This window comes from Loxodonta africana, chromosome 16, assembly GCF_030014295.1.
Source record: "Loxodonta africana isolate mLoxAfr1 chromosome 16, mLoxAfr1.hap2, whole genome shotgun sequence".
Lineage (NCBI taxonomy): Eukaryota > Metazoa > Chordata > Mammalia > Proboscidea > Elephantidae > Loxodonta > Loxodonta africana.
In genome coordinates, this window is record NC_087357.1 from 12,987,935 (window position 1) to 13,015,926 (window position 27,992).

Genomic DNA, 27,992 nt, shown 5'->3' on the forward strand with positions numbered 1-27,992 from the left:
TCATAGCAACCGTATAGGACAGAGTAGAACCGCCCCACAGGGTTTCCAAGGCTGTGATCTTTACAGGAGCAGGCTGCCACATCTTTCTCCTGCAGAGCCACTGGTGGGTTCGAATGGCTGGCCCTTCAGTTAGCAGCCAACCACTTAACCACTGTGCAACCAGGGCTCTTACACAGCAGGGACAGGTGACTCAATAAGCAAGGTAAGCAAGAGCTTACTTGTGCTTACTTACTAATCTGTAGTGCACAATTTCACCTGTTTTTCACATCAAAAATGTAGTAAAACCCATGTGAAACTGTGCACTACAGATTGTTGTTGTTGTTGTTAGGTGCCATCAAGTTGGTTCTGACTCATAGCAACCCTATGTACAACAGAAGGAAACACTGCCCAGTCCTGCACCATCCTCACCATCGTTGTTATGCTTAAACCCACTGTTGCAGCCACTGTGTCAATCCATCTCACAGGGGGTCTTTCTCTTCTTCCCTGACCCTTTACTTTACCAAGCTTGATGTCCTTCTCCAGGGAACGATCCCTCCTGACAACATGTCCAAAGTATGGGAGACATAGTCTCACCATCCTTGCTTCTAAGGAGCATTCTGGTTGTACTTCCTCCAAGACAGATTTGTTAGTTCATTTATCAGTCCATGGTATATTCAATACTCTTCTCCAACACCACAATTCAAAGGCACCAATTCTTCGTCAGTCTTCTTTATTCCTTGTCCAGCTTTCACATGCATACGAGGCAACTGAAAACACCATGGCTTGGGTCAGGCACACCCTAGTTTGTAAGATTAGTAAGCACAATTAAGCCCGTGCGTACCTCGCTTACTGTAAACCTGTGTGTATCTTGCCTACTGGTTAATCTGCCCCTGGTACACAGTGATGTGGAATTACATGGGTAGTGGAGAAAAATGTCAGAGAAAAACTGAATTAATAATAATAAATAATTCTATTCTCTCTACAGGAAATATTACAAAATCATTGTCACGTGAAAAGGTGATCAAATATTACAAAATCATTGTCATGTCAAAAGTCTACAGCCAAATAAACTATAGGAAGGGAAAGAACTATAAAGGTGAAGGTGTAACCAGCAGTTAACAAAAATGCCCTGTTTCTGCATTTTTTTTAATGTTTATGGTATTTGTCAGCTTTTTTAAAGTTGCCGTTTGTGCCTGTTTCATTTTGCAATCTAAGTAATCATTTTTATACCAAATGTTGAATTTATAAATTAAATTCAAAGGTCCCTTGAATTATACAGTTTCAGGCCCCATAAAAGCTGGACCTGCAGCGAGTCCGGGGAAGCTGCCCAGGTAGCAGCCCCAGCTGTTGCTCCCTCTCTGTTCCAGGCCTCCAGCACACCTGGCCGGCTCAGTGTGGGGAGGGCCCCTGAGCCACACCTGTGGACACGCTGCCTCATCTGGCCAGCTTCGCAGACACGCCATGGCCAACACACAGGGGTCTGCTTTACAAGGGCTAAGGGAGTTGGCCAGACCCTCCCTGGCAGTGCTAGGAGACCCTGAGTGTCATCACCTCCCAGCTTTCAGCCCAGCTAAGACCCCCAAGTGCAGAACACCCCCAAGTAGCTCCTGCCACACCTCAAAAACATCTAAAAATGCCAACTTTCTATGACGATTCAGACAGGTCCGGCTGTTTTCAGTGTCTCCCCCTAACTGACATGGGGTGGACAAGCTTACTGCAGGACCCCATAGCCTCTGTGTCCGCCTGGTCCCTCAGGCCCTGGGTCACATGCTCTGACTCCTCGACTCCGTATCTAGGACTCTTTGGTGTATACTCTCCACCTCTGCCTGCAAACCTCCCCACTGGCCCCCAAAATACCACACTCCATACCACAGCCGGGCATCACATCTACTGTGTTCATAGCAACCGACAAAGGCAGAGATAACGCTTATACTCCGCACTTTCCCACTTCACCACCCTGACACCAGCCACCCACAGGGCACTTTCTCTCTCTGACCCTAACCACCCGTAGCTGGGCCTCCACAAGCTAGGACTCTGTCCTGCCAGCTCCTGCCAAGTAGGCAAACGCCAGCCTCTCTGTTGGTTCTCGCTGCCCCCAGTGGGTTCAATAAGTGGTTGGGATGACTCACAGAATTCACGGAGACCTGTACTTACAATTACCCATTTATTATAACCACACAGGCATCAGGCAAGGTCTAGGGGAGGTCAAGGTAAGAGATCTGCATTGTCCTCAGGGATGTGCTATGCTCTCCGGTGCCTGGGTGTTTTTGCCACTCCAGGAAGCCCACAAAAAAGAAGTTACGAGGTCCACGGTCCCTTAGTCAATGGGATCTCAATGAATACGCATAATTGGGGCCTTAATGCATAGTTATGAAAGATCCAATCAATGAATATCTGTGACTGCATCTTGACCCCTCCCTTTCTGAGGCCAGGTGATCAGTTGGGGGCTCCCAACCAGTTTGCACATGCTTAAGTGATTCCCGGCTATTTTAAAAAACAAAGACGTCTTGATTGCTGGGGAATTCCAATTATTTTCACAAACCAGGAATAAAAGGCCAACTCTAGTTCTTTGCTCTGTACCCACTTTCTTCCCGATTACTTCCTTCTCTCCGTCAGTCAGTCAAATTTCACCCTGCTTTCAAGATTGGGAATAAAATAGTAACACCAATAAGAATAAATGATGGTAGCTATCATTTATTGGGAACGATGGTGGCACAGTGGTTATGTGCTCAGCTGCTAGCCAAAAGGTCAGTGGTTGGAATCCACCAGTCTTTTCATAGAAAAGACTAGGCAGTCTGCTTCTCTAAAGATTACAACCTTGGAAACCTTATGGGGCAGTTCTACTCTGTCCTATAGGGAGGGTCGCTATGAGTGGAATCAGCTCAACAGTAACAAGTTGGTTTTTATTATTATCATTTATTGAACATCTATCATGCACGGAGCACAATGCCAGGCACTCAATAAATGTTTTCTGTAATTCAAGCCTGCAAGGTAGATATTATGCCCAGGCTATAGACGGATAAAAAGAGCTCTGGTGACCACAGTGGTTCAAGTGCTGGGTTGCTGACTGAAAGGACAGAGGTTCCAATCCACCAGCCACTCTGCGGGAGAAAGATGTGGCAGTCTGCGTACATGAAAATTTACAGCCTTGGAAACCCTATGGGGCAGTTCTACTCTGCCATATAGGATCACTATGAGTCGGAATTGACTCAATAGCAATGGATTTGGTTTGGTATAGATGGAAAAATTAAGGCTCAGAATAAAGGAAGTTCTTCAAATCCTCAGAGCTGTTGAGTGGCAGAGGTGAGAAGTTAACCCAGCTGTCCGGTCCCCAAGTGGAGGTTCTCTGCCCCTTCACCCAGCTTCCAGCCCAGTAGCCCATGCAGTGTGGGAACATGCTTCACACTTCCGGCCTGAGAGACCAGAGCCAGGACCCAGGATTAACCACACGACCTTCCTTCCAGCAAGAACAATCATGCCTTCCAATTTCTCCAGCATTGATAAGCTGAGCTAATTTGGAAAACAGAACGCAGTGTATTCTAGGGAGAAGAAATGAATCCTCCTTTATTCGCAGGGAACAACATGTTCCCAAATTCAGGCCCGCTGCAAGAGCTGAGTGATCAAATCATAGGCGTTTTACTGCCCTGTCCTACATTCAGGACCAGCTACATCGTTTGCAGCGCCTGGTGTGAAACAAAAATGCAGGGCCCATGTTTAAAGATGAGTAGAATTTCTAGAGGGCGGCAGCTGAGCTTTAAACCAAATGCGGGTCCTTCTAGGCACAGAGTGTGGGGGTACTGCACAGGTTGCTGGCCCATGAGGCCAGCTCTCCCTACATTTCCAATACCTTTGCTTCAAAGTACAAGTCTAGATCAAGTAATGAAAGGCATCGCACACTCAGGAAGTAACTGAAGTGCTGTCATAAACGTGATGGGAGCAGGACCCTAGGGTAGTCTGCAGGGGTTGATACAGCGTCCCTTGTGCTGAGAGGCAAGACCCCCGTCCTCAGCGACAGCTCACAACCCTGGGACGATGTAAGGACAAATGCAAATTGAAACATTGGATGGGGGTGAATCGATTTCATCTGATAGGGACCTCATGTGACAGAGGAGAACTGCTCCACAGGATTTTCCTGGCTATAATCTTTATGGCTGCTAACTATAAAGGCTGGCAGTTCAACCCACCAGGTGCTCCTTGGAAACTATAGGGCAGTTCCACTCTGTCCTATTGGGTCACTATGAGTCAGAATTGACTTGACAGCAACGGTTTTTTTCTTTTCTTTTAATCTTTACTGGAGCAGATTGCAAGGTTGTCTTCCTCAGAGCTGCTAGGTAGGTTCATACCGCCAACCTTTCAATGAGCAGCCAAGCACTTAACCATTGTGCCACCAGGGCTCCTTACAAATTGAAATAAAATGGTTTAAATCTCCCTGGTGAAACCAAGGGAAAAGGCTCCCACGTTTTCTGAGAACTCACTTTAGGTAATTGTCATTGTAAATGCTTTGTCTCTTTGAAAAATACGTAAATCTCAGATGTCTCCCTGAGAATCTGCCAGCCACCTCTTTGAAATGTAACTTCAGGTGAACCTCCTCCACCTTCCCATTGCCTGGAAAGAGATTAGCATAAACTCAGGTGCCCCAGCCCAGAACGATTAGAAAAATAACACTATTATCTTGAAAACATGAATGTAATGTGTAGTATCCGCTTAGCTAATAACTGTTAAGATTCCTTTCTCTCTTTGCAGTCTCTCTGATGGATTGCCTATGATACATCATGTTCTGGCTTAATGCTGTGAAGGGGTCCAAAAAAAAAAAAAAAAAAACCTAGGTGCTTGGCATGAGGAGAGGTTTCTGCCAAAGATGTGGGCTGGACTCCATTTTTGCTGTTTACTGCTCATTCTTAGCTGACTTTCAAAAGTCTGCTAGCCAGAATACCTCAGGAAGCTTGCAAGCTCCCCTCCCCTCCCTTCTTCTCACAGCATGCTCCCAGGAAGTGTACTCACTCAGGCTGTCCCCCAAAATATCTACAGATTAACAAGAAGTTAACTGACACAAACCCTATGATTAACTAAACAATGCTTAGGGAAGCCTGAAACTGTCTCCTGCCAGTTAAATCGTAATTTTGTAAAGGCCAACCAATCAGAATTTTTTCCCTGTAAATTCCTGGATTTTCTGTACTTAAACTCTGAAAAATTCTTTTGATGGAGCACTTCGGTGAGTCCTCATGAAGTGCTGCCCCATCCGGATCTTTTGTTCCTTCAATCAATATCTTTGCTTTAGTTTTAACAGAAGCTCCAGTTCGCTCTTTGACAATGCTTACTCAATAAAACCTTTCTCTCTCTTCTATTTTTGTGGAGAGGTTTTCTGGGTTGGGAGTTGAATTTGTTTGTCATAACTTCCCCAAGCAAAGTCCACCTCAGGCAAGCCCCCGCACTGAAGACTCCTCCACTTGAAAGAAAGGAGGCTCGACAAGATGGTTTCCAGGTTCCCTCCCAGCTTCCAGGGAGAAAAAGAAGACATCATGTGTGATTCACCTTATGGCTAAACTTCAAATGCCAGCAAAAGTAGTTATATTTTAAAGACTACCAATAATACCCATTAAAAAATCAAACCCTTGGTTTATTGGGTCAAAAGGCTTGGGACCATAGTTTCAGGGCACAACTTTGTCAAAAGACATAACATAGTTCACAAAGATAATTTTCTACTTCCCAGTTTGGTTAGTAGCATCTGGGGTGTTAAAAGTTGCGAGCGGCCATCTAAGATACAACAATTGTTCTCTACTCATATACAGGAAAAGAGAATGAAGAAAATCAAAGGCTCAAAGAAGAAACTAGTCCACAGCACTAACAGCCCACTGTGGTGTGATGGATTGCTTCTGTGTGGTCTTTCCCACCATGGTCTTGTAACTCCCACGCAAGTGACTGGGCAGGATTGTGTGATAGGGCAATTGTTGCCCACCAAAGGGATTGATCAGTTTTGCCATCCTGCTAGGCTTAAAATGAGCCATCCCAAAGGCGGAAAGAGAGGATTTTACTGCCACTAAGGAGAAGAGCCAGGAGCAGAGCATGTCCTTTGGACCCAGGATCCCCACACTTAGAAGCTCCTGGATCAGGAGACAAAGAGAAAGAGCTGTAACACTGAAGACAGCAAGAAGCGGTGGCAGAAAAACAGCAGCAGAACCAGGAGAGCAGCAGGAGACAATGCAGTGGGCTTCCTGGAGCAGTGGGGTGCCTCAGGGCAGAGTTGGAAGAGCTCTGACACACCTGTCTGAATAGGGCAGAGGCCTAGGGCCAAAGAGAGGCATGCCTGCAGGCACGGCTAAGAGGCTCTCCTCAACAAAGAACTGTATCTTGAGTGTTCCTGAACCTGAACTGCAACTTGTTACTTCCCTAATAAACCCCATAATTGTGAGTATTGTTTGTGAGTTCTGTGTGGCCATTGCAATGAATTATCCAACTCAACAGAGAGGTACAGAGTGTCACGGAAGAGAACGGTTTGTGTCAGAATTGGTAAAGATGACAGACAGGAAGCATGTCTGACTTCCACCTCATAGAAATCAGTCTTGGTCTATGGATCTTGATTCTCCTTCCCCCTTGTGAAGTTAGTGGAGGTCAGACGATGGCCCTGCTGCCATGCAATTTTTATACCCACACAAACCACAACCTCTTCTAATCTGAAACTAGAAGAATTAGATGGTGCCCACCTACCAGTACCAATCTTTCTGACCAGGTAGGTACACAATAGAAGGTTCCAGATAGAATGGGAGAAAAATGTAGAACAAAACTCAAATTCTTAAAAAAGGCCAGATCTACAGTAGGGTCACAATGAGTCAGAATCAACTTGAGGGCAATGGGTTTAGTTTTGTTTTGGTTTTTGGTTTTACTGGACCAATAGAGATTAGCAGAATCCCGGAGACTACTGCCCTAAGATACCCTTTGAACTTGGAATTGAAGCTGTTTCTGCAGGTCACCTTTCAGCCAAATAGATTGGCTTATAAAATAAACAGTACCACCCATAAGCAATGTGCTCCCTTAAACAATTAGCTATAGGAGACCAAACAGTCAACATTTACCCAAAGGCAAAGGTGAGAAGACAAGGAGGGAAAGGGAAGCTAAAAATCAATGGAAACAGAACAAACAGAATGGAAATAATGAGAATGCTGACACTATGTAAAAATTGTAACCAATGGCCTGGAACAATCCATATAAAAATCGTTAAAGGGGAACCTAATTTGCTATGTAAACTTTGACCTAAAACATTAAAAAAAACTAAACCCGTTGCTGTCAATTCAGACTCACAGCAACCCTAAAGGACAGAGTAGAACTGCCCCAGAGGGTTTCCAAATCTGTAACTCTTTACGGAAGCAGATTGCCACATCTTTCTCCCTTGGAGCAGCAGGTGGATTTGAACCGCTGACCTTTCGGTTAGTGACCAGAGCACCTTCTACAAATAAAATTACAGTCCAATTCCAAGAATGGGCAAGGCTTAGGAGAAAGGACAACTGTAAGGAAAGAAACTCTGATCTGCCAAAATGGGGCAGGCCTGTCAGGAACCACTTGGTCACCTCATGTTCCAGTCTCTGTAGTGCTTTTATTCACCCTCTCTTCCTCCACAGTCATGTGGGCCTGGGTTACAGAACAAAAGAAATACATGTTCTTTCAAAAGCAAGAGCATTCAGACGCATCCTGCAGAGGCTGGAAATGAAGGCCAACAGAAAACAAGTCCCCATTCTCACCAGAAGGGACAGGAGACCATCCTCTGACAGTCAGCCCTTGGCTGCTACAAGCTCAAGGCCCCGCCCAACAGCCTGGGGAGACGTCCCCTGGCCGCCAGCAGACACAGCCACTCTCCCACTGGCAAACCTGCAGGAAACTGTCAGAAACTGTGACTGAGAAAAGGCAAACACAGCAGGTCCCCCACGGGGTGTCAGGAAAATTGAGAAGCCCTTGGGAACGGTTTGGTTTATTAAGGAGTCTGTGACATGCCCCTCAGCTGCTGTCAGCCACCCTCCCAGCGCCCGAAGGAGAAGCACACCCGGATGGAGGTCCAGTCTTGGGAGCCCCACCTTCCAAGGGTCAGCAGCCTTCTTCAGGCCTAGAACACAGTGACACCCCAGAATTCACTGCCATGGTAGGGGCAGGGTATGCTGGAGGCTTCTCTCTTCATCTTTTGATGGTCCAAGGACCACAACTTACATTTCTCGGATATTCCTTTCGGTCCCTAGGATAGCTAGACTAAAAGTGGCTACAAAGGGGCAGGTTGCTGGATAAATAAATCCAGGGGGTCTCCAGGAGGAAATGAGACTCTAGGGACATCATCTGCCCGTGCCCAGTGCCTGATCTCATACATTCCGTCCACCTGCTCTGCAAAGAGGCTGAGTGGGGCCTGGCGAGGCCACGGGGAGCTTCAGTGCTGTCAGGCCTGGGTCCCAGGCTTCCCCTCTAGCACTGGTCCTATTCACTCAGCACCACACACTTCTGTGAGCCAAAAGGCCCCTCCCCCCGCTTCTGATGGGGTACATGGACAGTATCAGAGAGAAAAAGCAGAGATCATATAAAGAGCTTCAACCCAGGTCAGCTGGTCAGCCACGGGGATGGGAGGAAGAGGGGGCCTGGTGAATGGGCTGGATGCTGTCCGCTGGATCCCCACCACGCTGAATCCTGACGTCAGTGTTGGAATTCAGGCACCACCACTCCGGCAGAAAACCGGCACTTGAGGCCAAGTAGGACACCTGTCCCAGGGAGAAAGATATGATAGTCTGCTTCCATAAAGATTTACAGCCTTGGAAATCCTATGGAGCAGTTCTACTCTGTTCTACAGTTGCTATGAAGACTCAATGGCAATGGGTTTGGTTTGGCTTTAGGCCACATGCCCCAGGTGTGGGTGGGCAGTTGAGACAGGCCCAGGAGGCAGGTGGTTAACTAACTGATACTGTGCACCTGAGGAGAGCTGCTGGTCCACGTGGGGCGTGGGTGTGGCTTTTGCCTAAGGGGTTCCCTTTGTGGGGTTTCATGCTGAAACATGGCCAGGGCAGCTCAGTGGGTGGAACGGAGGCAGGCAAGCTGCACTTAAAATCAGTCATGAACTGCACAATTGCTGTTAGCGATCCCTGACTCATGGCGACCCCATGCACACAGAATGAAATGCTGCCTGGTCCTGCGCCACCCCCATGATTGGTCTGTTGTGATCCATAAGGTTTTCACTGGCTGATTTTCAGAGGCAGATCTCTTAGGCCTTTCCTCCTAGTCTGTCTCAGTCTGGAGGCTCTGCTGAAACGTGTTCAGCATCATGGCAACGTACACGCCTCCACTGACGGATGGGTGGTGGCTGTGCATGAGGCGCGTGGCTGGGAATCGAACCTGGTTCTCCCACATGGAAGGCAAGAATTTTACCACTGAACCACCACTACCATGGCATAGAAACATACACAAAACATATTTCTGGCCCAGAATGGCTCATCCCTTTCCAGTGGTCTTTGATTCCTATCCCCTGAGGGGCCAAAAGCCCTCTTGAGGGCCAAGACAGAAATCAATTTAACAGGCTCTTGACAGGTATGTATACCCTTTGCCGTGGTGTCAATTCCGATTCACAAGACCCTATAGGACAGAGTAGAACTGCCCCATAGGATTTGTGTGTGTGTGTGTGTGCTTTAGGTCAAAGTTTACAGCTCAAGTTCATTTCTCATTCAAAAATTTATGCACATATAGTTTTGTGACATTGGTTGCAATCCCCACAATGTGACCCTTTCAACCCTGGGTTCCTGTAGCCATTCATCCAGTTCTTGTCCCTTCCCACCTTCTCACCTTGCTTTTGGCCAGTAGTTGCCCATTTGGTCTCGTACATTTGATGGAACTAAGAAGCACGTTCCTCGTGTGTGTTATTTTTTGTTTTATAGGCCTGTCTAATCGTCTGAAAAGCGGACTTCGGGAGTGGTGGCAGCTCTGAGTTAGCAGAGTGTCCAGAGACCACAGTCTCGGGGGTTCTTCCAGTCTCTGTCAGACGAGTAAGTCTATCTTTTTTCATGAATTTGAATTTTGTTCTACATTTTCTCCTGTTCTGTCCTGGACTCTCTGTTGTGATCCTTGTCAGAGTAGTGGGTGGTGGTAGCCAGGCACCATCTAGTTCTTCTGGGCTGAGGGTGGTGGAGTCTCTGAGTCATGTGATCCTTTAGTCCTTCGCGCTAGTATTTTCCTCGTGTCTTTGGTTTTCTTCATTCTCCTTTCCTCTGCATGGGATGGAACCATTAGATGTATCATAGATGGCCCCATAGGGTTTCCAAGGTTGTAAATCTTTATGGAAGCAGGTTGCCACATTCCATCATAAAGCACAAAGGACGGGCCCCTGTTTGCAAGAGTGGCTGCCTTTGGCGGGGGGGGGTGGGGGTGGGGGGGTATAACCTAGTGAAGGCAACAAAGACACCCAGGACTTGTTTTCCCCATGTTTTCAGTTTGAGCGCTGTATTCCGTCTGCCACAGTGTTATAAATTCCAAGGAAACTTGTTAGCAACGGCTCCAACCCCAGAGTCTGGCCTAGCGCTGGTCTGGGGAAGGGAGGCCGCAGAAACAGAAGCCAGTTCTTGCACATTCCACAAAGCCAGACCCCCATTCTAATCAGTGCTGCTGCGGCAAATTCCAGGGCATGGGGGGCGCCAGCCACCGAGGGGCCATGCAGCTAGGCTGCTCTGAACCCTGCAGAGAAAACGCAAGGAATTGGCTGGGGGCGGGGGCAGCCACCTCCCCGAGGGAGCCTGGAAACCCTGGGCCAGGGGTATCAGCTGCAAATCTAAGGAAGAACAAAATAGAAAAGGCACGGTCTTTGGTCTCAAGATTCCCTCCACCTGGGGCCCTCAGATCAGCTTTGTTAAGATAAACAGAACCCACAGGATTATTTTTTTAAGGTTAGAAACTGAATGAAGATGACTATACTCTACTTAGCTTTTGCGCAGCCAGAAAAGAAATAAAATTCAGGAGAGTTTCGGGAGACCCCTTTCTTGCTTGTAATGAAAAAAGGAGGCGGAGCAGGAGGTGGAGGCTGGAATCTGGCCCCCATTCCAGCCACATTTGCACTTCCAAGCCCTGGCAGCCCATTCTTTCCGGTACAGTCTCCCAGACGGCTCAGAGTGGGAAAAGCTTGGAGGCCGCCAGACCACAGCCTCACTGCAAATCCTCCCCCCTCCACCCCCATCCTTGGTGCCCAGAGCAAGGAGCTGTCTGTAGTGCTGGCCCGGAGCCACAGCAAATGCTGCCTGAAGAAGACTCAGGCAGGTGAAGCCAAGGAAGAGGAAAACAGACCCAAACAAGTCTAAGACAGCCTCTCTCAAAATAGAGCAGATTAGGACCCAGCTTTCGGGGGCACCCCGCCAGCTGGCTAGAACCCCCATCTGTGCCACCGGTCAGAAGCACAGCCCAGTTCTGTAGCTTTGGCTCTCCTGGTAAAAGCCGCCTTTTCCAGGACAATGTGCCTATGTGTGAAGGTACCTGTCGTTGAAAATCCTTCCCAGTCTCGAGCACACCCGTAGTGAATGATGGGATTTGGTCAATCTTGCTGCATCTGCGTCTTTTCTGACCTATTTCATGTATCAGGGAAAAAAAGTTTCCAACCAATTTCACCACACAGCGCACTGAGTTTTTTTCAGAAATCTCCTGGGTGCCAAGCATGATGTGACTATTATTATCCTCAGGGAAACAGCAGACTGCTCAGTTCACAAAAACACTATTAACTTTCGTCTTGATAAGCATCTGGCTCCGGTCCTGGCCTTCCCAGATTTCTCAGCAGGGCCGGCTTCCTGCTCTGAGTCCTCCTTGTTGTTATGTCTGGAGGGCCAGAGACACGTGCAGCCTCCGGGGCCCCTCCACCTCGAGCAGAGCAGTCGCTGGGAGGTACCAACGTCGGGATTAACTCAACAGTGGGTTTGCTGGAGGAGGAAGAGCTTAGGGCTTGGGGAAAGAGAACACGATGGCAAAGGAAAACCCGAGAGAAGAAAGTGAAAGCAAACCATGTTCGTCCTGTGCAAGAATGGCAAATTACTAATGAACTACTATGCTCCAGCTTAAAAAAAAAAAAAATAGATACAAGAAAAAGGAGAATAAAGGGAACTAAACGCTAGAAGGAATCTAGCTCAAGTAAGGAGCTCCCAGGTGGTTCAAACAGTTGACCACGTTCCCTGCTAACCGAAAGATTAGAGGCTCCAGTTCACCCAGAGGTGCCTTGGAAGAAAGGCCTGGCGATACTTCTGAAAACTCAGCTATCAAAAACCCCATGAGAAGCGCAGTTCTACTCTGACATACATGGGGTGGCATGATTCTCAGCTGACTCGATGGCAACCGGTTGGTTTTAAGAAGGGAAAAGTAGGCAGTAGGCAAACTCAATTTCCTCATTTATAAAATAAGGGTGTAGGCTAGACCATTTCTGACATCCTTTCCAGCTCAAAAAAATACATATATGATGTAATAAGTCTGAAAAGTGCATTTGTGGAACTTTTCCTTCAATGCATAACTCCCATCTGTAAAGAGTATTCTTAAGGAGCCCTGGCAGCACAGTGGTTAAGTGCTTGGCTGCTAAACGAAAAGTCGGCAGTTTGAACCCACCAGCTGCTCCTCGGCACAAAGAGGTGGCAGTCTGCTTCTGGAAAGATCACAACCTTAGAAACCCTATGGGGCAGTTCAGTTCTGCCCTACAGGGTCTCTATGAGTTAGAATTGCCCCAACAGCAACAGGTGTGGGTTTACAGAATATCCTTATTTTTAACGTCAACTTCCTGCATCAATTGCTCTGATTCTTCTAATAGAACAAGTCAGTGCCACCGGGCAAGTGAGACTTTCAGAGCAGGGCTTCCAACTGGTTTGTCCTGGTTTGAACCCCTGCTGAGAACTTGCATTTCTAATAAGTTCCCAGGCGAAGCTAATGCTGCTGGTTAGGGACCAGTTCTGAGAACCACTGGTAGAGCAGAGGTTCTCAAAATTTATTATACAGAAGAATCGCCTGGGTGTCTTGTTAAAATCTAGATTCTGATTCAGTATATTTGGGGGAGGGGTGGAAATGCAAATTCTCAGCAGGGGTTCGAACTGGAATGAACGGATTTGAAGCCCTGTTTCAAAGTGACTTTCAGGGCTGGGATTGGGTTCCTCATCAAGGAGAGAAGGTAAAAGCCTGGCCTTCATCCATGCACACAACGAAATACGGAATCCCTGGCAATAAAAGGGAATGAAACAGTGGTGCACGCTACGCTGTGCTGAGTGAAAGAACCCAGTGACGAAGGATAACACATTCTATGATTCCACTCACAGGAAATGTCCCAAATAGGCAAATCTGCAGAGACAAAGTAAAGTAGCGGTTGCCTAGATCTGGGTGGAGCGGGGGTGGGCTGTGACTGCTAACAGATACAGAGTTTGTTTCTGAGGTGATGACACGTCCTAAAATTAGAGTGGCCAGGGTTGTTCAGCTCTGCGAATACACTAAAAAGCGCCAAACTGTACACTGTAAAAGGGTGAGTTTTATGACATACGAGTTCTCTCTCAATAAAGCTGTTACTTAAAAAAGGAAAAATTAATGTCACCTGTTTCTTTTTATTTTAACATGGTTACTAGAAAATTATAGGAGCCCTGGTGGCTCGGTGGCTCAGTGGGAAAAAGACCTGGCGATCTGCTCTCGTAAAGCTTACAGTCTAGGAAACCCTATGGGGCAGTTCTGCGCTGTCACATGGGGTCGCTAGGAGTCAAAAATTGACTCAATGGCACGTAACCACCAACAACTGGAAAACTGAAGTTTATACATGTGGCTTATGTTATACTCGAGTCTCTGCGTATAAAACATTTGAATAAACATATTCTTCACTTTTCAAAACAATTAAAAAACAGTCTGGCTCCTCCGGCATGCTACATCTGGGAGGCTTCAGCCCTGGGCTGGGCACCGAGGAACTCAGGTTCTCTCTCTGTCACAGACAGGCTGGGGCCTCCACGTCCCGCAGGCTCTTCATCCAAAGCTTGAGTGCTGGCCCTGAGGGCCCAACAACTACAAGATCCCTTCTGGCTCAGAAGGTCTGTGAGCTCACCCCAGCCCCAGGTAAAACTTAATGTTTTAGTCCTCACCCTACCCCAAAGCACTGGGATCTCTTCAAAAACAATCAACCTGAAAAAAAAGGTAACTTAGAAGACAGGCATCATGATTTACCAGCCAAGCAGAATTAGTGGTTTGCTACTGTCTTCTTCCACTTATCCTGAAGGATTTCTTTAGGGGAAATTTCATTTTGGCTGCCCCAGCTTTCAGTGACCTGAAAAGTCAATAATTCTATAGCTGACGGCAATGAATAATACATACATCCCTTCTGGAAAGTAATCTGGCAATATACACCAAGGGCCATAAAAAATTCAAATCCTTCAATCCAGTCATTGGATTGCTCAGTATCTATCCTGAGGAAATAACCCTAGATGAAGAAAGTACTATGAACATGAGAATGTTCATTTCAGCATTGATGACAATAGCCAACATGGCCCAAATGGACACAAACGGGAACAGTTCACAAAACTGTGCAATATCCTAGACAGAAATTATGAAGCTGTTTGATATGACGGAACTGTGGATTTTTTTTTTTATGTGATTATAAACTTTACAAACTGGTATCATTCAAATGCGTCATCAAATGAATGAGTGCATTTTTTCCACGATACCTAAACAATATGGAAAAAAGAAATTACAGAGTCTTTCTGCTAAGAGAGGAAAAACTTGGTATATTCATCCCAAAGAAAGTCTAACCACAACTCAAAGACTTCTGAATATCTTAGCCCTGATTCATCCGGCGTGTCCACCACGATATTTATACTGATTTTTTTTCCCTTCAGCAAAAGCTCTCTAATTACTTTTCAAGGGCATTTCTATGCGCTTATAACTCTTTAGTCATCATATGGATAGGTTTTGGGTCACCTTCCAACCCAAGATTATTTTGAGGGGGAAAAAGTGTTTTCTTCAGTATCGTTCTGAAAAGGGAGACTTAGTGAAAGCACCCAGTTTCTCAGTCTCATGGAAAAGCGAATGTGTGGACCCTGTTCTCTCCCCAACGCCTGTTCCATTAGGAAGGCAGGGAGGGGCTAAGGTGTCCCTCAAAAGATACGTTGAAGCATTGAAGTCCTAACCCCTGGTACCTGTGAATGTCACAATGTCACCTTGTTTGGAAACTGAGGCTTTGAAGATGTTCTCAGGTTAATATGAGGTCATACTGCAGTAGGAAAAACAAAAAAAAACCAAGTCCATTGCTGTCGAGTTGATTCCAACTCACTGCGATCCTAGAGGACAGAGCAGAACTGCCCCATGGGGTTTCCAAGCAGCAGCTGGTGGATTCAAACTGCCGACCTTTTGGTTAGCAGCCAAGCTCTCAACCACTGTGCCACCAGGGCTCCTACTGGAGTAGGGTGGGTCCTAATCCTGTATGACTACTGTCCTTATAAAAAAGGAGAAGAGAGACAGGGAGACAAAGGAAAGACACCATGTCACACTGCTGCTGCAAGCCAAGGAATGCTTGCAGATACACCAGAAGCTTGGTGAAAGGCATGGAACACATTATCCTGCAAAGCCTTAGAAGGAATCAACACGGCCAACACCTTGATCTACTGACACAGATTTACTGACACTGTGAGACAATAAATTTCTGTTCTTAGAAGCCACTTTGTGGCATTTTATCTAGGAAGCCGGTACAGAGGATTATATGGTTGGCCAGTAATGGCTATTCCAAAAGACTGAAACAGAGGGCCAGTGCTCAAGGGCAATGCAGTCACCGTGCCCAACAGCTACCATGTTTCAGTGGACAAAAACATACCCGGAGGAGACCCATGCCTCGACAGCAGTAAGCATTTCACTTGTCCCATCCTTCTAGTCCCACTGTCCTTGTGCAGGTTCTACCAGGACTCCAGCAGATTGTGGATTGTCAACTGGAGGCTCTAACCTCTTACAACTACAATGCTCCAGCACTTCCCAGTTTAACCAAAGCACCTTCACACCTACTATCTTACCCGACCCCCACAGTATCCTGAGGTCTCCTGGGCACCATCATTATCCCCCTGTTGTGGATTAGGAAATAGGCTAAAGGGTTAATAACTCATCCAAAGAGTCCAAGTGGGGCTAGAACCCAGGTTTCACAACACCGATAGTACATACAGGAGACAGTAGTTTAGGGCTTCAGAACAGACCCGAGAGACTTCAACACTCTCTTTCAGGAACTGATAGATCCAGCAGGCAGAAAATCAGTGTCTTAGTTTTCTACTGCTGCTTTAACAGAAATACCCCCAGTGGATGGCTTTAACAAAGAGAAATTTATTCTCTCACAGTCTAGAAGGCTGGAAGTTGAATTCAAGGTGCCAGCTCCAGAGGAAGGCTTTTTCTCTGTCTGCTCTGGGGGAAGGTCCTTGTCATCAATCTTCCCCTGGGTCTCGAAGCATCTCAGCGCAGAGACTCCAGGTCCAAAAGACACGCTCTGTTCCTGGCTCTACTTCTTGGTGGGAGGAGGGCCCCCTGTCTCTCTGCTGGCTTCTCTCTTTCATATCTCAAAAGAGATTCACTCAAGACATAACCTAATCTTGTAGTTTGAGTCCTGCTTCATTAGCATAACTGCCTCTAGTTCTGCCTCATTAACATCCTAGAGGTAGGATTTGCAACACGTAGGAAAATCATATCAGATGACTACATGGTAGACAATCACATAACACTGGGAATCATAGCCTAGCTCAGCTGACACACATTTTTGAGGGAAACAATTCAATGCATAACAATCAGTAAAGATACAGTTGACTGAACAGCACTATCAATCAACTTGACCTAATGGACATTTCTAGAACATTCCACCCTACAACAGCAGAATACACCGTTGTCTCAAGTTAGCATGGAACATTCTGCAAGATAGACCCCATTCTGTGCCATAAAACACACCTTTTAAATTTAAAAGGATAGAAACCATACAAAGTATGTTTTCGGACCACAATGAAATTAAACTAGAAATCAGTACCAGGGAAGTAGCTGGAAAATCCCCAAACATATGGAGATTAATAAATATGCTTCTAAACAATAATGAGTCAAAGAAGTCTCAAGGTCTCAAGTGTAGACTCAGAAGTGACGCAGATTTGAGTTCAAATCCAGGCTCCACCTCCTCCTACTGGGTGGTGTGTGAGCCTTAACTATTTTCTCAGCTATATAATGGAGATTATGCCCCCACTTTCCTGGGTGGGTACGAGGGAGAAATGAGGAAAGAGTTAAGACCCATACCAGTAGCACAGTGCCTAGCTCCCAGAAAGCAGTCAGTCATGCTAGCTCTTCAGGCCATTGTTATGCTTCAAGCTGTTTTCACCACCCTGGCTGTCCTGAAGAACTCATTCCCTGGGGAAGAACTCATTCCCTGGGGAAGAACTCATTCCCTGGGGAAGAACTCATTCCCTGGGGAAGAACTCATTCCCCGGGGCTAGCTCACTGCCTGAGAAAAGCAGATGTGATGGCTGAGTGCTGACTCTTCCCTCCTCTGTATCCAGTTGGCAGCTATCTCCCTGTGCAACCTCAACGGGCAGAGCTCTCCATATCCATCCATCCCACCAAGCGGTGCCCGCCACTTGGAACATTGGCACCCAACAGAGGGTTCTCCTAGTCAAAGGGAGCGAGATGACTCAAGTGTTGGATGATGGACTAACATCTTGCCCGAGACTACTTGAAAGGGAACTCTACTACAAACCTCACCTAACTTGGAGAAAAACCAGTTTCTCACACACGGGCCTCCCAGCACCGTCTTCTCTAGATTTGATTGCACAACTCACGAAAAAGATGTTGCTGAGGTTTGAAAAAACATTGCACAAGGCTCTGACTCATTAAGACAGTGTCTGCTCAAATTTGGAAATTATCAGGAATTCCATCCACAACAACGTGCCCCCAGAGACCCTTGTGTGTACCAGGAGACACGACTACCCTCTGCTAAGGTACAGCTGTTGCCACTCGAGGCTGTGGAAGAATGTTTTCGTAAAATGCGCTCACCCGACAACTTGTTCTAGGAATCAAACTAACAGGGTGTCTCTGTACTCCCAAACCATTTCCCCCCCACCTCAAGACATGGCCATCTTTCCTTGTAAAGAATTCCCAGATCATGCAAATTTAGCCAGGCATAGCTCAAGAAAGCCCAAATGCTTCTGAAAACAGCCATCTCCTGGGCCTTGAAAACCCCAGGGAGGGGTAAGGCGATAACATCTGTCAAATCCCAAGTGTTCAATACCGGAAGCTCTTAATTCGGGAAAAGTCATAACCTTCTCAGATGACACAGGCAACAGCTGGAGGTTTCAATGACAGGGTGACAGGCAAGGCTGGTTCTGAGAACCTTTTCTAACAAATTTACTGGGAAATTCCTCGTTAGCTTCCAGGACACCCATCTGCATCCCCTTCCTTCTCCGTGATGTCCTCCTAACTCACCCACCCGCTGTCTCCAGGGAGACAGGTTCGTCACAGTACTTCCCCACCGAGCTGATTCCTTGTTCAGACGCCTGGATGATAATGAGGATAATAATTATTATTGCTGATATTGACTGAACTCGAGTCATCCATCAGGCAGAGTGCTAAGCACTTCATATAATTAAATCCTTCCATCCCTCCAACAACCTTATGTGGGATGTATGTACAATTATGTTTATTGTTATTTTACTGATGAAGAAACTGAGGCTTAGAGAGATTAAGTAACATATGAGAAGTTACACACCTAGAAAGTGGCACTCTGTCATCAGAACCCCAGCCCTAACCAGTGGGCCGTAGGGTTTGCCATGAACTCCTTGAGATCATGAACGACCAAGCCTCAGTCGCCTAAGCCTCTATATCTGGCACACTTCCGAGTATACAGTAGGTGTTCAACAGTTGCTCTGAATGAATTTAGAGATAGACCTCATGTCACTCATTCCAAAAGCTGACCTCTGATGTCTCTAGCAGCAATATACGTGGATCTTCATTGCCACTCACTTCTGTCCTGAGGCCCACTGTCCTGGCTAGTGGTTCCCTGTGGTTCTAGACACACTGACCAACTTCCAGCGACTTCTGGAGCCTCTGGAAAAACATTCAGAAAGGCTACGTACACTTCTTTTCCTCTGTTGAGATCATTTTTCTTTCTTCTTTTTTTTTAATGGCATGGAAGGTGGTAAAGGAAAAGATGGACCAGCTCAGAAGGAATCTCAATCCAGAGGACCTGGAGGCAGGCCCAGCCTCGGGGCACCTGGGGAAGAGCAAGGTATGCCAAGTTCACCTGGGCTCAACTCCTGGAACCAAGCACGTTACTACCATGGTCATCTGGGAGCCTTCGGCAGCAGCATACATAAAGCTGAAGTACAAGGCAACCGGGCCCAGGATAGCTCGCATCCAGTCAGTGCTAAACCTGGCTGTGACTATAAGAAAAAGGAGTAACTCTTAAAGAAGCAAACCCAGCCTTTCAAACAAGGGCAAGGTGACCACGACCTCTTCAGACAGTGTTTTCTTTTAAGAATCAAACTGTTGCGTCTAGAAGGGACCTCAGAGACCCTTTGGTCAAATCCCCTCAGGTCTGAGACTCCCAGAGGTGAACAGGCCACAGTCACCTGGTCAGGTAACACCCCAGGAAGGGCCAGAGCCAGGTCTCCATCCCAGCTGGCCTCCCAAGAAACCCTCACCCGCTGCCAAGCTTGATTTCTTCTTAATATGAAGCCTGACCAGAGCTATTTGTTCACTTGAAGCATAAGCTCATGGAAAGTCTGATTTCTGAATCCAAGGCACAGAACCACATCCAGGAGACTGGAGCTCCAAACAGATGCCAGATCCAGTCCACTGTGTCGAGGTGTCCAGCACTATGACCACGGTGAGCTCATGGTCCCGCCATAATGCCTCACCGAATGCAGCTATTTTAGGCCCTAATCAACCTACTTACAGGTCTTCTGGAGGTTTCTGGGATGGCCAGTGACCCTCCCCAGCCAAAAATGAAAGACTCTGCCAGCTCTTAAGCTCCTTAAGTGACTGCCTCACTGGCAATAAATTAGGCGGCTCGCGTGGTGCCAGGAACCCTGTGCAGTGGGGGGCATACACGGAACAGCTGCTTTCGTTTTGACAAAATACGCAGGACGCTTTCTCAAAGCCTTCACCTCGTGCCCATATCGCAGCAGCCTTAACTCCCCACCGTGAATTATGTCCCCCCCCAAATACGTTGGCATCCTAACCCCTATACCTGTGGATATAATCCTATCCGGAAATAGGGTTTTCTTTGCTGTGTTAATGAGGGCATGTCAGGGTAGGGTGTGTCTTAAGCCTAATCACATTTGAGTGATGTGAGAAGGACAGACAAAGAGACAAGGAAGCACAAACAGGAAAAGAAAGGTGCCACGTGGAGATGCGGAGATGCTGGGGAACCAAGGATTGCTACCAGCCGCTGAAATAGACAGAGAAACTCCCCCTAGAACGACACTGAATTTGGACGTTTAGCCTCCTAAGCTGTGAGAAAATGAATTTCTGTTCTTCAAAGCCATCCGCTTGTGGTATGACTCGACTCCACGGCAAGGTATCGGGTACTTGTGGTATTTGTTACAGCGGTGCTAGGAAATGCAGACTCTCCTCACCAGGACGGTCTGTCTTCTCCTGCTGGGTTAGTCCCACCACCAGGCTTTCTTTGAGCCGCTGGAACCTAACACAGCACCTTCATTGCTCCCCAGGTTAACCCTCCTCCGCCCCTAAACTAGGCTGAGGCTGGTTCCTTGCTCCCGCGCTGTGACAGAATACACAATCTCCAATTTTTCCCCCGATGGCTCTGGCACCTTGCTCTCCTTGTGAGCGAAAATGCCGCGGGCCTTAGCTGGCCGTGCTGGACCACATTCCTGTAAAGAAACTCTGGGCCAGCCCCTCGGCACCGGGCTTCCCTTCCCCCTCCCCGCCCGCCCCGCCCCGCTGCGCCTGCGCTGGGGAGGCCGTGCTGGGCCCGGCGACAGCCCCTGGTTGCCGCCAAGCGCACGGCCAAGCACGGCTGGCCGGTGCCTGTGGACACAGCTGGCCTGGCCGCAGCTGAACTCTGGTTTTTCCACATGGTCTCTCCGCCTGAAGAGAAGAAGTATCTCTCCGGAAGGCCGTGAAAGAATTGGAAGATTTCTCCACGAACCTTCCTCACCCCATCCCCAGCACCTCGCCCGCGAGCCGAGTCCCGTAGATGCAGCGGGACAGAGAAGAACTGCCCCTCTCTCCTCCCAGCTCCCTGCTCTGCGGCGGCAGATTTCCTGATCCAAAGCCCCGTTCAGCTTATCCAAAAACAGCCACTTTCATTTCTGTCGGGTTGGGTCTCAACAAGCCAAGAAAGACAGGCGGCCAGCAACCGAGATGCCTGGCAGCTACCAAACCAGTCCCCAACATCTAGGAGGACTGGGACGTGGTTCGGGTAACGGAATCTGTTTCTTTAAAAAAAAAAAAAAAAAAGTAGTAGTAAATAAAGTTTTCACCGAGAGGGTCCATCATAAAATTAAAGCATGGTCATTAAAGGATATAGGGCCAGGGAGACAGTTAGAAGGAAGCGGAGCAACAGAAACGCGTCCTTGTGGTCCTAATGCCTCCGACTTGGTCTTTGCAGGCGCCGTCCCCAGTCGCGAACTTCTCTCCTCCCTTCATGCCCACATTCCTCCGTCTTATTTGTCCCGGGTCCCCGGCGCTATGTGCCTTCTGCGCGCCGGGCACCGGGCCGCGGAACCGGCCCAGGGCTGAGCACAAAGCTCGGTCCGAGGGAGCCCGCGCACCGCTGCCACAAGGGAGCCGCTGCGCGTCTGTCCCGGCAAGTAGGTGCTCAAAGCCCCCGCCAACCCTCGTCGCCCCTTAGCTGGCCCGCCTGTCCCGGCGAAGCGGTACCTTGGCCGCAGGCGCCGCGCTGCAGGACGATGACCGGCGGCTGGCGCTGCCTCTCGGCGCGGTGGCTGGCGGCACGCAGCTGGCACAGGTTGGCATAAGTGCTGCCGTCGCTGCCGCACACCGGGTCGCTGCTGGCGCACACGCAGAGGCCGGCCTGCGCGCGCCGTCGCACGGTGGCCGAGACGGGTACCCCGAAGGGCACCACGCACTGCAGCCCCTCGCCGCACGGACCCTCCTGCGGGCCGCACCCCTCGCCCTCGGCCGCGCCGCACACCTCGCAGCAGCCGCACGCGTCGCGGACACGGCCAGCCTCACAGTACACGGGTGGCGGGGCGCACCGCGCCGACTCGCAGCGCGCGGGGCAGCCGGTGGCCGGGCCCGCGGGTACGGGTGCAGAGCGGCCAAACCGGGGCAGCTGCGCCCGGGCGCACACGGCGAGCAGCAGCAGCAGCAGCGGCGGGAGCAGCGTGGCGCGTGGGGGCTGCATGGCGGCTCCGACGGCGGCGGTAGCTGGGCCGGGCCGGGAGCGGCGCCGGGGAGAACGCAGGAGGCGGTGCCGGGGGCCGGGCCGGGACTGGGGGAGCGGCGCGAGGGTGCTTTGCCGGCAGCCCAGCCTATTGGCCTCGTAGCAGTGACGAGCCGCCTTGGGGATGGGCACGGCGCCCGGGAGGGGGCCGGCCGGATGGCTGGAGCGGGGCCGCCCGCGGCGGGGGCAGGGCGGGCGCGCCCAAGCACCGCCAGTTGGTGGGCGGATCCGTCCCCCCTCCGGCCTCAGTTTCCCAGGTGTTCCCCCTCCCCCCAACATAGTCTCCCTTCTTTGGTACTGACGCTTCAACTCCGGACCAGAACTCTAAAAAGCAGATTGCAAAGGGGAAGCCGAGGTAACGTTCCGCAAATTGTGGAGCTGCGGACCACTGGCCTGGGGTCACGCGCTCCAGAGGAGGAGGGCAAGCGCCTCGCTGGAAGTGACCCTGGTGCCCAGCACGCGGAACCGTGGCCGTGGACCCCGTGCCCCTTTAACAAAAAAGACGGCCCTCGCAGGGCTGGCAGAAGGCCAGCACCGAGATGCAAGGTTAAGTGACAAAGTAAAGAGAAACATTTAGAATACTATCATTTGTGTCCGAGGAGTCTTTAAAAAGTTGTTCTGGGTGGGATGCGTGTTTTTACCTGCCCAGAATCTCTCCCGATGGAGACCTGGGAGGCTAGTGGTAACGGGGGTAGGGAGGGATCACAAGGGGCTGCTGGGGAGAAGAGCTTTGTCCTGTTACCGTTTTTCACCATGTGCTGGTATTATCGCAAAATCTTTTTGCTATTAAATAAGAGATCGCCTTTGAGCTCCCCTTACAGGCTTTGGTGCAACCTTTAAAAAAAAAAATTTTTTTTTTTTTTTTGGAAACAGATGCCAGTCCTCAAGAGGGGCAGGGGCCAGTCCAGAGGCAGGTCCTTCTGCCCAGGTGGCATCGGGCCCACGACCGGCAGTCTCCTCTTGGCCGGCCCCTAGGAGATGGGCAAAGCCTTTACCCAAGGCCAGGTGGGAGGTGGGTTCACTGCGTGCTGGGCCTTGCAGAGGCGCCCAAAGGCAGTGGGCAGACTGCCGATCCTGGGGCGGGGGCGCCTTAGGGATTTTCCACTTCTCTGTTTTTGGATTGTTTCCTTCTGCATTACTTTCCCAATAGTTTAAAAGATAGAACTCAAATATTTATAGCCCTCCTCAAAGCAACTCCAGAAAGTAAGCCTCGTTAGCCTCCAGGATCCAGAGGGACGCCTGGGACCATGGGGCAGAGACAGCAGGTCACGTGGCCTGGGGCAAGGGAAAGACTATGGGGTACCTAGCTGGCTCCGCAGACTGTGCCTCCTAAAGCTGGGACCTGATCCTTGTGGGAAGTGGGGCCTTGACCCAAAATTCACTCAGCCCCATCCTGAGAGAGCAGACACCTCCCGCTGATCAGAAGTTCTGAGTGTAGTGAGGAGGTAGCTGTGATTAACAAAAAAAAAACTTAAAAAAAGGAGGGGATAAGATAATTACTTAACAAAGTAGATCTGCAAACAAAAAGCTTCTCAAACTGTGTAGTCCAGTGGGGAGAGGAAATAAAAGGGGCCTGTAGTGAAACACAGAGGTCCTGGGTGGTGTAACCGAAATTCACCCAGAAGCACCTCAGAAGAAAGGCCTGGCAATCCACTTCTGAAAGATTGTAGCCCCTGAAATTCCTGTGGGTGGAAGTTCTACTCTGAAACACACGGGGCCGCAGGATTCTTCAGTGGGAAATGACTAGACTTGGCAACTGGTTCAGTTAGTTTTTGATAGTGGCGAAAACTTGCTTTTAATTCCCTCATTTTACAGATGAGAAAACTGAGGACCCAAGAGTAGAAGCGACTCCCCAGCAACACATCACAAATTAAGGGCGATGGAGCCAGAACACCTTCTAAAGCTGTCTGCAAGTCTGCCTCGTCTGCTCTGCAGCCACCCGGCCAGACGAGAGTCCGACCCACGTGGGACCACAGCTCACTGTTGCCTCCGGATGGGCCTCCAAGCACCTTCGTGTCAGAGAACAAGTCCCTGAGAGTCCCCACTCCGTCCTCATCACCCCCTGACCCCATTGTCTACCCCATCCCCCATCCCCCCCACCCCACACACACACACTTTCACACTTCGCCCCCCTCAGTACGTAGGAAACAACTTGCATTTTCTGGAGCATACCTTCCTGTGTAAATTCTCTGCCTGCGGGAACACTAGTCCCTAGAACACACTTTCTCCCCTCCAGGGCTAGGATGGCCTAGTGTAGTAGGCAGGAGCTGTGCTGTCTGGTGGGCTTGGGTTCGAATCCCGCTTCTGGCCCCTAACTCTCTGACTCTGGGCAGATTGTTTAGGAACCTCCAGACCCCACATCCACCACGGCCTCCACCAGACTGAATCCAGCACAACTAGCTGGTGCCCAGCTCCAACCACTGACTCCTCTGACAGGGTCGACAATACAGGGTCCTGGACAGAGCTGGAGAAAAATACACAACAAAATTCTGACTGAAAAAGGAAGACCAGACGTGCTGGCCTGACAGAGGTTGGAGAAACCCCAAAAGCATGGCCCCCGGACACCCTTTAGCTCAGTAATGAAGTCACTCCTGAGGTTCACCCTTCAGCCAAAGATTGGACAGGCGCATAAAACAAAACAAGACTGAAGGGGCACACCAGCCCAGGGGCAAGGACTAGAAGGGAGGAGGGGACAGGAAAGCTGGTGACAGGGAACCCGAGGTTGAGAAGGGAGAGTGTTGACATGTTGTGGGGTAGTTAACTAGTGTCACAAAACAGTATGTGTACTAACTGCTTAATGAAAAACTAGTTTGTTCTGTAAACCTTCATCTAAAATACAATTTAAAAAAAAGAACCTCCGGACCTTCACCAGGAGTACAGTGGCGACTGCACCTCCCAGGTTATAGGAAGACGGGTCTTCAATATGCTCACATCACAGACCATCTCACAGTTGTGAGCGGCTTCACCCGTCTGCTCTGCTGAGAACACGGATCACCAAGACGACAAGCCGCTCAGTGGAGGGCTCCCAGCAAGCTCCTTGAAGCTGCATTAGAAAAATCAACGTCCTCCTGGAAGGATTATAGGAGCCCTGAACCGCCCTGTGAGAGGGTGCTGTGTGTGTGCTCGCGTGTATACATGCATGTGTGCATATGGGAGGAAACAGCAAACCCGTAGACACCTGGAATCGTGGCCCTTTTTGATTTTCCCTTAGTTCTAAAGCCCCTGCATCCAGAAGCAATGCTTTTGATCTGAAAGTTTTGTTCTTCCTCTCGTTTAGATCCCTCCCTCTCTGATGCCATTTATAAAGACGGTTTCTGAAAAGACGTACTTTTTTGATGTTGTTGTGTGCCGTCGAGTCAATTTCGACTCATGGCGACCCTATAGGACAGGGTCCCATAGGATTTTCTGTATGGCTGTCATCTTTAGGGAGCAGATTGCCAGGTCTTTCCCCTGAGGAGCCACTGGGTGGATTCGAACCAGCCACCGTTCAGTCAGCAGCCCAGTGTTTAACTATTGAGCCACCAGTGCTCTTTATTAATTTTTTTTTTTTTTATTATAAAAACTAATTTTCCACTGACCAGGGTTTGGCATGAATTCTTCAGGAAGACTTTTCCAGAAAAGGGGCAGGTCTGAAGCCACACAGGCCAATTCCCAGACATCCTTTCAGTGGCCCTAATTTGTAGCGGTTAAGCTTTAATTCTGAACACAGTCAAGCCTATTCATGAACGATGAACAATGAAACACCGTGACTGCCAAAGCCTTACTCAGGAAATGAGGCTTCTAAATTGGAACAGAGCAGCCATGTTTGTGCAACTCAGTAGGGCAAAGACCTCCCATTTGGAGCTGGGCTGCCATTGTTCTCCAAAATGTACAAAAGACTCAACTTGCCCTTCTAGACAGGTGTCCTCCAGGGATAAGAAAACACATGCGGGGCGAAAGAAGGGACTAAAGTGGGGGAGAGGAATCAGGGAAGTTAAGCCCTGTACCTGTTGCTGCCCAATGGATTCTGACTCATAGCAACCCTACAGGACAGAGTAGAACTGCCCCATAGGGCTTCCAAGGCTGTAATCTACAGGAGCAGACTGCCACATCTTTCTCCCATGGAGCAGCTGGTGGGCTTAACCACTGTATCACCTGGGCTCCTTAGAGAAGTTAAGAGGAGGCGACAAGGATCATCATCCCCAGGGAGGGGAGGATTTCATCAGACGTACAGGAACAGGGGAAGCACACAGTTGGGGTATGTACTGCAAGCCCATACATTTGGCTTCAGCAGGAAAGTGGTCCTAAGGGCCGGAGAGACAGTTGGAGGGGAAGAAGCCTGGGCCAGATTGCTAGGGCTCTAACCCACCACCCTCGACTTGATTCTGACTCATAGCAACCCTATAGATGCCTCCTAAAATATTCAGACTCTGCACTGCTGCTGCTGAGAAAGTTCCCTCTGGCTTTTAAGGAGATCCGTTTTGGCAGAATGGCCTTGCTGCAGTATGGATTGAGAAAAATGGACTCAGCAACATGGATTTTTAAATAGACACACTATTATATTTTAGGTTAAGGAGCATTTTGAATTAAATCAAAGATGCAGTTAACGTAGCCTAATAGGATAAGAAGTAAAGAGAAGCCAGCAGCTTTGTAACAACTGATGTATTTCAGTATGACCCCTTCATACAAATCCCTTCTTGAAAAGTAGTCCACATGGGAACAAGTTTAGAATATTTTTGAGAACTCCTGAAGTGCCGTAGAAGTACTAGCATTTCTTTTTTTTTTTTTTTCCAATAACATTTGTGTTTTTGGTGAAAGTTTGCATAGCAAATTAGGTTACCATTCAACGATTTCTACACAATTTGTTCAGTGACATTGTTTACATTCTTTACAATGTGTCAACATTCTCATTATTTTCCTTCTGATTGTTCCATTTCCTGTAGTCTAGTTTCCCTGCCCCCTTACCTTCACATCTTTGCTTTACAGTAATTGCTGACATTTGGTCTCATATAGATAGTATTTCAAAGGGGCACTGTACTCACAGGTCATTTTCTTTACATTGTGAGCCAATCTGTTATTTAGCTAAATGGTGACCTCAGGGGATAGTTTCAGTTCAAGGTAGAAGTACTAGCATTACTAATAGCAAATCAGAAAATGTTTACGTTTATTAATTAAAGAAGGACCCTAAACACGAACTCAAGGCCTGACTGCTGCCCTGTTTCCCTTCACGCCCTCAAATCCTGTTTATTTGTCAGATCTGTTATTCAGAGCTTTCATTAATTTAGACCACATTTCCCCTAAATCAATGACATAAGGCAAACAGTCTGTGTTTACATTAATGGATTCCTTCCGAGAAATTTTGCTTTAGAAATTTAAAAGTGCATGACATGGAACCAAGTTTCTCCACTCTCGAAGACCAAACACCAGACAAGCACAAGTTCAATAGAACCACAGGCAACTACCGAAGGGTAATGAATGACAACTGGTCAATTTTCCGGGCCTCAGGAACAGCATGAAAAGCTGAGTACGGTCACACAGAAAACATGCTGCTATTTAGGCAAGATTCTTTCACTTTGATACAAAGAAATTATGCACCAGAATTTAAAATGTGCTGTTCAAAAAGAAAGGCAAAAAAGAGAGAAGGGTTTTAATCTTTGAGTTA

General features: G+C 48.5%; 1 protein-coding gene across 1 annotated transcript in view; it reads right to left on the reverse strand.

Annotated features, from left to right (window-relative positions):
- HTRA1 (HtrA serine peptidase 1) overlaps positions 1–22,327 on the reverse strand; it is a 57,722-nt gene extending 35,395 nt beyond the window's left edge. The window contains exon 1 of the mRNA XM_003419712.3: positions 21,826–22,327. Coding sequence (XP_003419760.1) covers positions 21,826–22,312 — 487 coding nt within the window. The 5' untranslated portion in view covers positions 22,313–22,327. The remainder of the gene's footprint in view (positions 1–21,825) is intronic.
- Between the last annotated feature and the right edge of the window lie 5,665 nt (positions 22,328–27,992).